Source organism: Neopsephotus bourkii, unplaced genomic scaffold, assembly GCF_033783945.1.
Source record: "Neopsephotus bourkii isolate Nb327-2 ecotype Australia unplaced genomic scaffold, CSIRO-AGI_Nbou_v1 NB_1250, whole genome shotgun sequence".
In the NCBI taxonomy this organism is placed as follows: Eukaryota; Metazoa; Chordata; class Aves; order Psittaciformes; family Psittacidae; genus Neopsephotus; species Neopsephotus bourkii.
The window spans coordinates 4,097,073-4,109,004 of NW_026901735.1; the positions used below are offsets into that span (position 1 = coordinate 4,097,073).

Below are 11,932 nucleotides of genomic sequence, written 5' to 3' on the forward strand. Positions count from 1 at the left end.
TATTATTTTATTAAATCAAGATTCAGTATTAACACACTGAACTCTAAAACCGTCACTACCTGAATGCCCACAAGGAGATATGGACATTCTTCTCTGTCAAGTGCAATCTTTACTTCCAACACGCCTGTGTCTGCATCAATTATAAAGTGGTTGCTATAGGCCGGGGGTTCCACTGCAAAGCAACAAATTGCAATAGGTTAATGAGAATGAACCAGAACAGGAGGTAAGATCTGTCCTTTTTATGACTGTTACCTTCTCAGCCACAGCAAAAACGAACAGACATTCCAGATAAAAGGCTTGTTTTCAAACACTGTGTCCTCAAAACAATTCTTAAATAAATTCACTCACACTTCAAGGGTCTCAAATTCAGCATCTCAGGAGCTTTTAGCAGTTCTGTCAGCAGGAGAAAAAGCTCCTGACGGAATTCTCTCTTTAGGTGGTTCTGAATGGAAATCCTTTGATGAGATGGAAGCCTAAACTGACTTACACTTTTATTGAGGAATTGTTTATTAGAGAGAGGTTAAGAACATCTAGACATTTTTAAAAAGTGGTTGGACCCTCCATATTGACTGAAATTAAGTCAGTTTAGCTCATGGAGAAGCAATGTAGTGAAGAGGCATGCAGTTAAGGCATCTGACAGTACACTGCACTTCCTTATCATTCCCTTCAAATAACTGTGTGAATGCCTCCAAGAAAATAAAGGCTCTTACCTCGTTTGATGCTGTAAAGTACTTTTTCATTTATACCTGTGTCTCCATCTTTAGCCAGTATCTTTTCTGGGTGAATAGCCAGAGGGCCCACCTAGAAAACATATATGAACTTGATTAACTTGAACAAAAATTACACAGAAACAGAAAATCAATAATTAATTAAGTCACAATTTTGATTGTAGAAACAAGAAACACATATTTAATCACTGGGATCCAGAAAAAAATATCTCTGTCAGACATGCTTTACAGAGGAAAATGATGACCAAAATAGCCTGATGGATACACTGTGTTTGAGAAAACACCAGACTATGAGGCAGTAGTCACTGATGGAATTCATGTTAGTAACATGGAATATTTCCATTCCCACCCTAATGCAAATAACAACTTATTTGGAAGATAAAAACGTTTTAGAAGATCTAAAAAGATTCCTTTCAGACAATTAAAGATGAGCTTCTAACAAAAGGGACACCAAACGAATAACACCAAAAGCATGTGGTTTAAAATACGTTAACATTAAGATAATGATAAACAAATGAGGATAATACAAAAGATAATTATATTTAGTGCATTACTCTAGCAATATTGTAATGTGATTACTGTTTTTGTCAATGCATGTAGAAGCTTGAATTAAACAAATACATTCCACTGAGAAATTTCCACCCTATTTAGGAAATAATTACAATATAATAAAAACCACAGTTAACTTCTCAGATTCTTGTTTTGCCTACCTGATTGTAATGAAATACATAGAAAATACATTGTTTAAAACCAAAACCAGGCAGCCAGCTCCAGGACTGATGGGGAGTCAGCTGCCCTTCCAAGTTTACAGTAAAAGCCTTGTCACAACACTTGTTTAGTTTTGTGGGGTTTTTTTCCCCTCTTTTTTCCTCCAGACAGAAAAGAACTCATTTCTGTAGCAGAAAGTTTTATGTTTTATATAATATGTGGCCTATTAACCTGGTTCTTGGAAGTGTACAGCTGATAACCTTACAATTCCCCAGCTGGCACAAAACGAAGCAGCCCTCCACCTTATGCTGCGCAGTGATGAGGACTCCTCAAAAGAAAAGCACTGTAGAGAGCAATAATCTATTTACATTTGCAGCACTCAGTGAAAAGCTTTTACCTGGTTTTCACTGATGTTTCCATTGTACACTGATTGACCGAAATAGGGGTTCAATGTATCGTAATCTTGGACGTCAATTACTAGCGATGCAGTATCGCTGTTGTTTCCCATTAATTCCTGCATCCCAAGAGAAGGAAGAAAATAAGAAATATTGTAATGAAAGAGCCATTTCTCAGCAGAAAGTACAGCAGAATATAATAATATTACATGTACTATACATAACGTATGTGCTTTGTAGCATCTAAGCATTTTTAACCTGAGACCTCTCACCTCTCACCATGGTAGATTTTTCCATTTCTAGAAATCCATTTCTAGGAATAACACTATTAAAAGGCAATTGTTCTTTTTTTTTTATTTTATATCAGGTAGGTGTTACACACTAGAACATAGAATGTAGTAACAGTGTATTTGCTGCAGCTGCACTGCTAGATATATCACTATAGATATGACAAAATTACTTCTTTTTAATTCTAAAAGGAACTGAAGACAAATATAGATTCAAATCTCAAAAAAGACACTCAAAGAGACTGCAGGTGGTAAGTTGTGCAAAAATAGGGTAGATCTGGCAGAATTAATCGATAAGTATATGTTAGAATAGTGAAGAATAAACACATACAAGAAGCATACCCAAAGAAATACACACAGAACGAAACTTGGGCTGGTATTTGAATGGGAGACTGAAACAGTGGCTCAAATATTAAGGATGTGTTACGTTGTCTGCAGCATAAACCAAGATGCAGACATAACTTTTAGCTTGGAACTCCCCAGGTTGTAAATCTATAGAAACTGGGATGTTATAACAAAGGAAAAATCACTGTAGAACTATTGTGGTACTCCTTCATTTAACTGATATCATACCTTTGCTTGGACTGTTAGATTGAAAAGGTTGACCTTGTTGTAATCCAGTGTTTTTTTCAGCATGACATTTCCATCTCCTTCCCTTATATGAAAGTAATCAGAGTTTGGACCCTATTAAATAAATAAATCACATAATTTACATGATTAACAATGAATTACATTTCGTTTTCTCTTACTACCTTTATTATTGGACTATTCTTCATGAAGGACCAGGAATCTCTCAACCACCCCCACTGAAAATGAAAATGCTGATCCTCTTCAACACGTTCTATTGCCTCTCTCATCAATGCCATTAGACTTTCTATCTGATTTGTCTTGTCCTATGGCTGATAACTAAAAGCAGATCAGATGAATGGCATTCAGCTTCCTTTCACCACCATCAAAAGAGCAGAGAAAGCAGGATCAGATGTGAAGATCTCCACTGCAGATATCTAGTGTTAGCTGAAATAATCTTACTTCTGGTGTCTTACATATACACCTCATCAGGTCTGGAGATCAACTGCAAATCAAATACAAACTTTAAGAAGAGGGGGATCTGTTTCACTCCTGCTCCTAAACAGGACCAGTGAGTTCCTTAGCTGTAGCTGAACAGTGCCACAAAGCATTTCACACATGCTAAGAAACAAGACACAGGGCTCACTGCATGCTAGGCTGATTCTGTGGTATAAGTTCTAATTTTAAATGGTCTTTCTGATGCTAGATTTTTGCAGATTTGTAATCTGTAACACTTGGATCACATCCCAGGCTGTATCCTGTATGTAATATAGACTGGTGCTCACAGTCTCTGACAAACAGAAGGCACTCACCCAAAGACTGTAAGTGATGGTGCTGAACGTAGGAGAAAAATCTTTATCCACAGCTTCCACTTTTATAATTGAGACATTTATTGCAGTTACCTAGAGGAAATAAAGACCATCAAATGCTTAGTCACAAGCCCCTTTTGACTGTGCCACCTCCTTAACATATGCAATTTACTTCCCATTTCCGTTTTAGGTTAGATAACTGAATGTTTCTTATTCACCCCATGACTTCAGCTGTACATCCAACCCGGCCATTATTTTCCACACTCACAGCAATGTGTATACAAGTCCCACAAAAGTGCATGTCATGATCTAATATCAGTGTGATCATGTTAGAACCTCGTACGTTTTGACCCCAAAAAGTAACTTGAAAATGTCACAAGAAAAAACATTAGCATTTGCCATAACCCACCTCTGATACTGAAGCACTGTAATGAGATTGGAGAAATTCTGGCGAATTGTCATTAACATCTTCCAAGATTAAGTTTCTGTTGTTCTCTACCTCATTATTCTTCATAATGGAAGCAAAAGATACATTAGAAATGACAGCAGTGAGGCAGCAGCATGCTGCTAACATTTCATTTCATCATATAAAATGAGATCTTCAAAGAGACACCCCTTCAGTTCTAAGAATTGCAGTGGGAAAGTCAGACTACCATGTGTAACAATGGAGTAAAAGTTTGTGAAAGTATTTTTAAATGAAGTTTTTAAGGTTTACCTTCGGTTTTCTGTGAACAAAACCATTCAAATCAGCACATTTAAACAAATACAGCTTCTAAAAGGTACTCTTAACTCCCTGCATCATATCTTTAAATGAAGTAGTAACTCAGAAAACAATAATTCGCATTACATTTAGACAAAAACATAGTTTATACAACATGTCTTTTACTTACCGTTCCAATCCGTTGGCAAACGATGGTATAAAAGAGTTGGACACTCTAAAAATCAACAAAAAAAGCAAATAAATAATACAATCTATGACCTCTTAAATGATTGTCAAGGAATGTTCAGGTCAAAATTATACAAAACAACTTCTGGTAGTTGAATCCTCGGGTGTGTTGTCACAAAACACACTGCTTATAATGCAGAATCATAGAATAGTTAGGGTTGGAAAGGACCTTAAGATCATCAGGTTCCAGCCCCCCTGCCATGGGCAGGGACAGCTCACACTAAACAATGTCACCCAAGGCTCTGTCCAACCTGGTCTTGAATATACAGCAAAGTCATTACAGATTATTAATTGTAAAGTTTATTTGGCTACCATTCATCTAGTGCTGCTATCCATCCACCCACCCAGATCCCACCATCCCTATACCTGACTGTTGTCCCTGATGGATAATTGCCAGAGAATGCGAGACTATGTATAAGCAGCATAAAAAGTGGTTTAACCCTTGTAGAAAATGTCCAAATGAGAATGTAAAAATTGTAAGTATGTTTTTATCAGTTGGAAGTCTTGATTGTAACAGTGGTATTTAAAACAGGTATGGGTCAATTCTGTCAGGTACGGTGCTACTCTGATATAGTACTTGTATAACAAACAGCCTCCGCTTACTCTGCAGAATGACACCATTTTCACATTCAAAGGCAACTTTACCCAGGAAAACACTAACATTGCTTTATTCTTGGTAGCCCTATAGAGCAAGAATGGCCCAGGAAGAAAGACCTCTCCTTTTGTGCATCAACCAGCAGAAGACAATGGTTCTATTCAGGTGTGAAGTTAAGCACTTGCATAAATATTCATCTGATTAAAGATTGCCTTCTACCACATTACAGCTGATCAATCTCGCTTGGTGAAATAATTCATGTTACTCAAAGATGAGTTTTAAGGGAAGTGACACCTATCATAACTGTGGATTTACAACTTTCATTAAAGTGGCAATACATGATTAGGGAAGAACCTGTCTGACTGTCAGGAGTCAGCTACATTTACAGGTATAGGAAACTGAAGACACTTAACAGACATTACTGAGAGGTAGATACTGAAGCCTGTGCTGCTCTTTGTGCTGAGAGCATGAGCAATTACAATTGATGGCTTAGTGCCACCTTTTTTCCACCTGACAAGAGAACCTTTATATCCAGGTTTTACACACAGTGAAAATAATACCTCAATAGTATCAACATCCAGTGGTTTACGAGTCCTCACTGTTGCATTATTAGATCCAGACTCATACACCAGCTCCACATACGATAAGTGTTCAGGGAACAGATACTCTCCTAATTTCAAATCTACATTGGGTGGGATATTTGTAATCCATTCTATAACACCTGTAAGAGAAAGCATAACAAATTATATTGCTTTATAGAAAAGAAATCCATAGGTTCATTTCATGTGTGTTGACAACTGCACAGCTGGTTACCTTTGGTTACATTCCATATTATTTTGGCATTTTCAGCTAAAATATCAGCTCTCTTAAAGTCCCCTTATGTACTCTGCAGAAGTGTATTGATACGCTTTTAAAACTACACAAACCCACTTTTCCCGATGTATTCCCACTCTGCAACAGTGTCTCCAGAATTAAAAACCTTGGCAAAAATTAAACCAAATTTTCCACCATTTTCTGCAAATAGCTTTTGGCCTCAAAACTTTTTGTTTTCACATTTAGTGTGAAAGTGTAATCAAAATGTAATGAAAGTCAAGGAATGGAATCAAAATGAGCAACAGGCTGGTCAGGGCTATATGGGATCAGTGTCAGTATCATCCAAACACAAGGGCATTTCCTAACTCTTAATTGAACCTATCAAGCATATAGAATTCAGTGTGAATCTGGATTCAAGCATGTTGTAGTTTAAGTGTTGATTTTGGTCCAGAATGGTGAGTGTATGGTCCTTCCTTTAATCTGTTCCTAGATGTACAGAACAGTGCAACATGAACAATGCAGCCTAAGAATCAATTTTCATGTAGTTTCCTACAACCATGCATTTAGGAACTATTGTCTCCAATACATGGAAACTTGTTATTTGTAATTACCATGATTCATATTGGACTCGCTATCATTTCAGTAGTGAATGTACTACTTGTTTGGTTAAACACCAAATCTGTGTTTGAACATGCATTTGAAATGGATCCTTTTAAGCCATCCAGTGTGGTGCTATGGGCAATTTCATGAAAGTTACCTTACTCATATTATCAATGTATTTATGTTGATGAAACAATACTTATCTTCTCATGGAACATCTGGCTTGCAAACCTGTAATCCTCTCTCCCCTCCAAAATCATTCCTGAACATCCCCAAGATTTTCCACAAGCCTCAGGAAATTTGCTATCTGTGTTTATTTCTTACTCTGTTGGGTTTGTACTCCATCACTATTAATTTAGGTTAGTAAACCCTTTCTGTGACAGTCCCATCTCTGATGTCCATGTATAGACTTGTGGTCTTGGTCTCCAAGTGTGTGAAGGAAGTGAACCATGTCTTCCAGCAGGAGGGAGTGTCTGGAATGTCGTCAGCTACCAGCCCAAAGATACTGGTCTATAATTACGTGTAAGGAGAAAGTCCAGGCAAATGGCAGTGAGCACAGAACGACCGGTCTGAGTCTGTTCCTGAAGGGAATGTTTTGGCCATAACATTCAACGCTTTGCCTTGTGTGATCATTGTGTATACACATATAGAGAGGCAAGTCGAATCCTGGTTGCAGGGTTGTCTCTTAACAGACAGTGTAGCCACAGACAGCCTGACCCTTTAGCTAACAATAGTAACTTCTCTGGTTAGTGCTGGGAGGAAAAGGAGGATGCAGTTATCCTCTGGACTGCATTTGCAATGTAAATAACAAAACCGCTTTGGCACTGAGCTCTCCAGCAGTCACTGGACTTCCCCCAGTGTGGTTTTTGGTCTCCAAGGCACAATCACACTTTGCCAGCTAGGCTAAGGAAGCCTACAAAATGTGGGGATAAATTAATGTTAATCCTGTCAGGCTGCACAAATTAAATAATCATTAGAATAATACAGAGCATGCTACGTTAACAAAGTAACTCAGGACAGAAACTGCAAATACATTGGCTGGCTAGCACTGATCCTGTAATTCCCTGCACTGCAAGCCTGCTTGTTCCTCTGCACCCCATCTGCTCCAGCAAAACAAACAGTTGGCATTCAGAGTGGCTCCAGTCTGGAGTGGAGCAAAGCTCTGGAAGCAAAGCAAGGCTGTGGTGGCACTGGTTCCATCTGACATAGGAGGAAAGGAAAGCATCAGCTCTTGCGGGCTCACTGGACAAGGGGAGCTGTAGACATCAAAGTTTTCTGTGCTTGTTTCCTTTCCCTTTGCCTGCTCTGTCTGTTCAGACAGTGAGACCCTTGGATCAGGGAGTTTTGAGGCTCATATTTATTTGTTTGAACAGGGCTTGGAGCAACCTGCTCTAGTGGAAGGTGTCCCTGCCCATGGCAGGGCATTGGAACTGGATGAGCCCTAAGGTCCCTTCCAACCCAAAGCATTCTATGAAGATCATAGCCAGCAGCATTCCATGATTCTCCTAATCAGTGTGCCATGTAAGCACCTGCTACATCCAGCCATGAAGCCTATTGTGAATTAATTAATAATACAGATTCATTATAAAATACACCGTGTGAAGCATTGAAGTACTACGCACATTAGGGAGCAAATCAGACAGCTGTAGCATAGAATCATGATTTTTACCTGTAAATTCATCCAAAAAGCCTGTCAGTGTGAGTTCTGCAGGGACTGTGTCACAATCTATAGTTGTGATTTCTAAAAAGAAAAGGAAAAGTCATGTACAAACGACAGTGGGACTGTTGCCAGAAGTAGTGCAAGGTAAAAAAAGCTTATGCTTTATATAAAACCAGATGCACACAGTGCAAAGGAAGCTGAAGGACATCCATCATGGTGGCACCTTGACATGATTTCCAGGGTTTAATGCGATACATTACACAGAATAGGTAAACATTAGTGTCTGCAATCCAATCTGTCTTTGCCTGAAGAATTTCTACAATGAAGAACATCACAGCTTAAAAAAAGGATGTGGAAACATCCAGCTGCAGAATTGTCCTTCCTTTGTACCCTGACCAGACAGAAACTTGGAGTTGATTGCCTAACAATAATGAATCACTCTTGGTTGATTTCCTGCTGAACCATCCATGGAAATCATAATCGAAACTACTTTTGCACCCTGGCCTTGCAAATGTTTTCTGCTCCCAAGAGCACTGTAAACAGAAAGCTATTCATCACTGAAATGTGAGCAAGAATCCGAGAGCTAAGGGTAAAGGCACGCTGACAGATTTACCTGAAATGTATTCTCCTTACAGTGTTACAGAAGTTGGCACTTTGGAAATACAGGCTTTTTTCCTGGGAAGTGGCTTTCATACATGGATACGTCAGTGCCCTCTCTCCACATTTCCTCTGTGTGACAAAAAGGGACTTTTTCCCTAGATCTGCAAACTCTAAACGCAGAAATCCAGAAAGCCACCAGATTTTTCCCTCTTTCCCTGACCATAATTACTCAGCAAAGCTGCCATAGTGCAGTCTATGCTCTTATGGATACCTGTGCAACTTCTGTGGTCTCCTGTGGCTTTGCACCAATGCTGAGGCTGTACCCACTCTTGTCCTTGCCCTCCTTACTGTGTATTCAAAGCAGCAGTTGGTAAAATAAGTAGTGGGCTATTTTTGCTTGGCTAGGCAGGTGCCTTCACGTTTGCACCACTCCATAGGATCTCGTTTATAAGTGAGCAGTGGACAGATCTGTACACAAGTGACTGAACAAAACCATAGAGAATACTTTTATAGGCAACAGCTGCTGGTGATGGGTCTAATTCAGTGCATCCATCTTTGAGTGTTCAAAAGCTTACTTTGAAAAGCAGGATTATTAAAAAGATTAATAAAAACGGGGAGTTGGGACTGGTTGGAATGGTATGTCACACTTAAATAAGGGAAATTCAATCATTAAATAAAAACCCTTGTTGCTTTTTTCCCCCAAAGAAAAAATTTCCCTCAGCCGTTTCCTGGTGATCCTCTGAACCTATCACAAGAAAAGGAAAGACACTTGAGCCTTTTTACTGTTATAAAGATCCTCTAGGAAGGCTGAAAGGCCAAACTGATATTAATGCCTCAAGTTTAGGAATGCAGATACCTTTTCTACTCCCAGAATCAGCTAATGGATAGCACAGTTTTCACTTTTGGAAGAAGAACTTTTAATGGAGTTCTTACCACTCCGACAAATACCAGATGTAAAATTGCAACTATTCCAATCTAATTTAGCAGAATAACAGCAGCAAGGAATTCAAGTGATCCCAACTACAAAACTATAAAGCCTCAGACCCAACTTCATCCTAGGTATTGTGTTTAATTTCTGCTGCAGATATAAAACCACCAAACCTGAAACAGTTCAAAGAGAACTTGTAAACCCCACTGTACACACAAGAGCAGTGGTTTTCAGCTTGTGATCAATGAGCCCCTGAAAGTCCACAGCTGACATCCATTGGCACTATATTGCTTGCTTAAATGTTATTTTATCAGTCAACACGTCAACATGCTTCAATCTTCTGTGACTCTGATTTACATAAATTTAATAGATCTAATTCTGTTCAGTTTCAATAAAAACAGGAACAGACTCAAAAGCATCTATAATAATGACACTACTTACGCTGAGCATCAAGACCGATGAACGTAACCCAAGTGATCAAAGCAAAACCCAGAGATACAGAAAGTGCCATGAATACTCCAGAAGAAATATCCTACTGAGAACAGGATGGTCGCTTCTCATATGTAACACTTGTAAAGGATCATTTCATCTGTCATATAAGTCTGTTGTTATCTTGATAAATGCTTCAGTGAGGACAAGGCAAAAGATTGGAATGAGCCTTCAACAGCAAACCACAAACTATATAATGTGCTTATCATTTTCAGCTTGTGGGATCAAAGTCCCTTTGGGGCAATAAAAAGAACCAACAAGGAAATACAACTTTTCATGTTACAGCACAGATAAAGTCTATTTTTAATATTTAACATAATAATAATAAATACATTAGCAGGATGTCCTGACCAATATGAGAGAAACCTATATATTGCCTGGTAAAGAAAACTAAATGGGGTGGCAAAAGGCAAAGGGATCAGCATTGCCCCTTTTGATCTCATAAGGATGCAGAGTATCTTCTCATAACCCTATTTCACAGAAATAAGTACAGAATTCCTGCTGCGAAACCAGCAGATACTATTTGATGGAATTAAAACAAACATCTCTGAAGCGTGCCTAGTATTTAATGGGTTGTATACACTGAAAATAGGTTTAGCAGGCAGTTAAAACAGTTTACTTCCATTAAGTTTCCTCACCAAAACCCAAAAGATACTAAAAGCTTGCAGAGAACTTACAAAGACTACAAATGATACTGCTATCATGCAGCTTGTTTCAATCATTTAGAGGTAAATATACCTTTAATTCAAAGGAGCAACTGATTACACAGTAAGGCAGCTGCTGCCAGACCAAGGTCTTCTCGTGTTTGTGCTAGCATGTTTTGTCACTATGGATACTAAAGTAATTACTACAGCTTGAATGAAAATGCAAACTATAATGAAATTGCCTATAATAACTGAAAATTAATTTTTCATTGGCTTTCCCAGCCTTACGTTATTGAAATGGAAATGTGGGAGCAATTCAAGCTGAAGTGATTAAAAATGTATTAAAAGAAGTTCAATCACGAGCACCAGCTCTTTAGAACAAAGGCCACATCCAGCCAAGATTATGCATCTGGTGGCATTACTACTAGAGGCAATTCAGGCAGTTATCTCCTCCCCCCTTTGATTGTTCCCCATGTCCATAATGGCCAGGCCTTTGTAAGTTTATGTAGCAACATACAGAAGAGAGACCTGTGCACAAAATACCTCCTGGGAAGAGGAAAAGGGAAGATTCCTGATCTGCATCCTGAACAGCATCACATACCTTTGTGCTATCACAGCTATATAAGCTGACATTTGTAGCAAAAAAGTTCTTCTAGGAACTAAGCCTCTTGACCACTGGAAACATTTATGTGCTGGAATCTTAATCCACTAATGAGGATCTACTTTTTGGGTACTCCAAATCTCAAGCAAGGCAGCCTCAACATTTTCTGGGACTTCTTTCAGCTGGAAGTGATAAGAAGTGGCATGAGACCTTAGAGGATAAAACTCCTGAAGATCTCCCGCATTGTCTGAGTTCAGGCAGCCTAGAAGCTGAAGGAGCTAAGCCATTAGTGTAAACAAACCCCAAACCAAATGTAAGTTAAAGATCACCTCCAGGTATAATGAAAACTGCTGCTTGGATGCAACTTAACGCTGTTACCCACTCAAACTTCCATCTTTATAGTCTTTCTTCTGGCTTGGTTATTGCTCTCAGGGATCAGCAGTCCAAACCCAAAGAGAAGCATCACAACAGTCTCAGCCATTGCCACCTGTGTCCCATAACGGAGTCAGGCCCAGAAGAGAGTTCAGATGAGGTTCGTTTGTTTTCTACACTTAGCACATGG

The 11,932-nt window shown here is 38.8% G+C and overlaps 2 protein-coding genes across 2 annotated transcripts in view; both read right to left on the reverse strand.

Moving 5' to 3' along the window:
- Positions 1–629, reverse strand: part of LOC133218440 (cadherin-23-like) — a 31,004-nt gene extending 30,375 nt beyond the window's left edge. The window contains exon 1 of the mRNA XM_061364853.1: positions 60–629. The gene's annotated coding sequence lies outside the window, so the exon portion shown is untranslated. The remainder of the gene's footprint in view (positions 1–59) is intronic.
- On the reverse strand, positions 3–10,147 carry LOC133218476 (cadherin-7-like). Its single transcript, XM_061364937.1, has 10 exons — positions 10,078–10,147; positions 8,118–8,189; positions 5,596–5,756; positions 4,385–4,429; positions 3,904–4,002; positions 3,498–3,587; positions 2,692–2,802; positions 1,834–1,950; positions 711–801; positions 3–172 (listed from the first exon to the last, which is right to left on the reverse strand). Exons 1-10 carry the CDS (start codon positions 10,145–10,147, stop codon positions 3–5), a joined length of 1,026 nt encoding a protein of 341 aa, XP_061220921.1.
- Between the last annotated feature and the right edge of the window lie 1,785 nt (positions 10,148–11,932).

Bases quoted from the DNA above. Each gene is read 5' to 3' on its own strand.
- LOC133218476 (XM_061364937.1), bottom strand. From the start codon at position 10,147: ATGGCACTTTCTGTATCTCTGGGTTTTGCTTTGATCACTTGGGTTACG. The intron at 8,190-10,077 runs GTAAGTAGTGTC...TTTTCTTTTTAG, and splicing joins CATCGGTCTTGATGCTCAGC to AAATCACAACTATAGATTGT. The intron at 1,951-2,691 runs GTATGATATCAG...CTTGGGATGCAG, and splicing joins ATCTAACAGTCCAAGCAAAG to GAATTAATGGGAAACAACAG.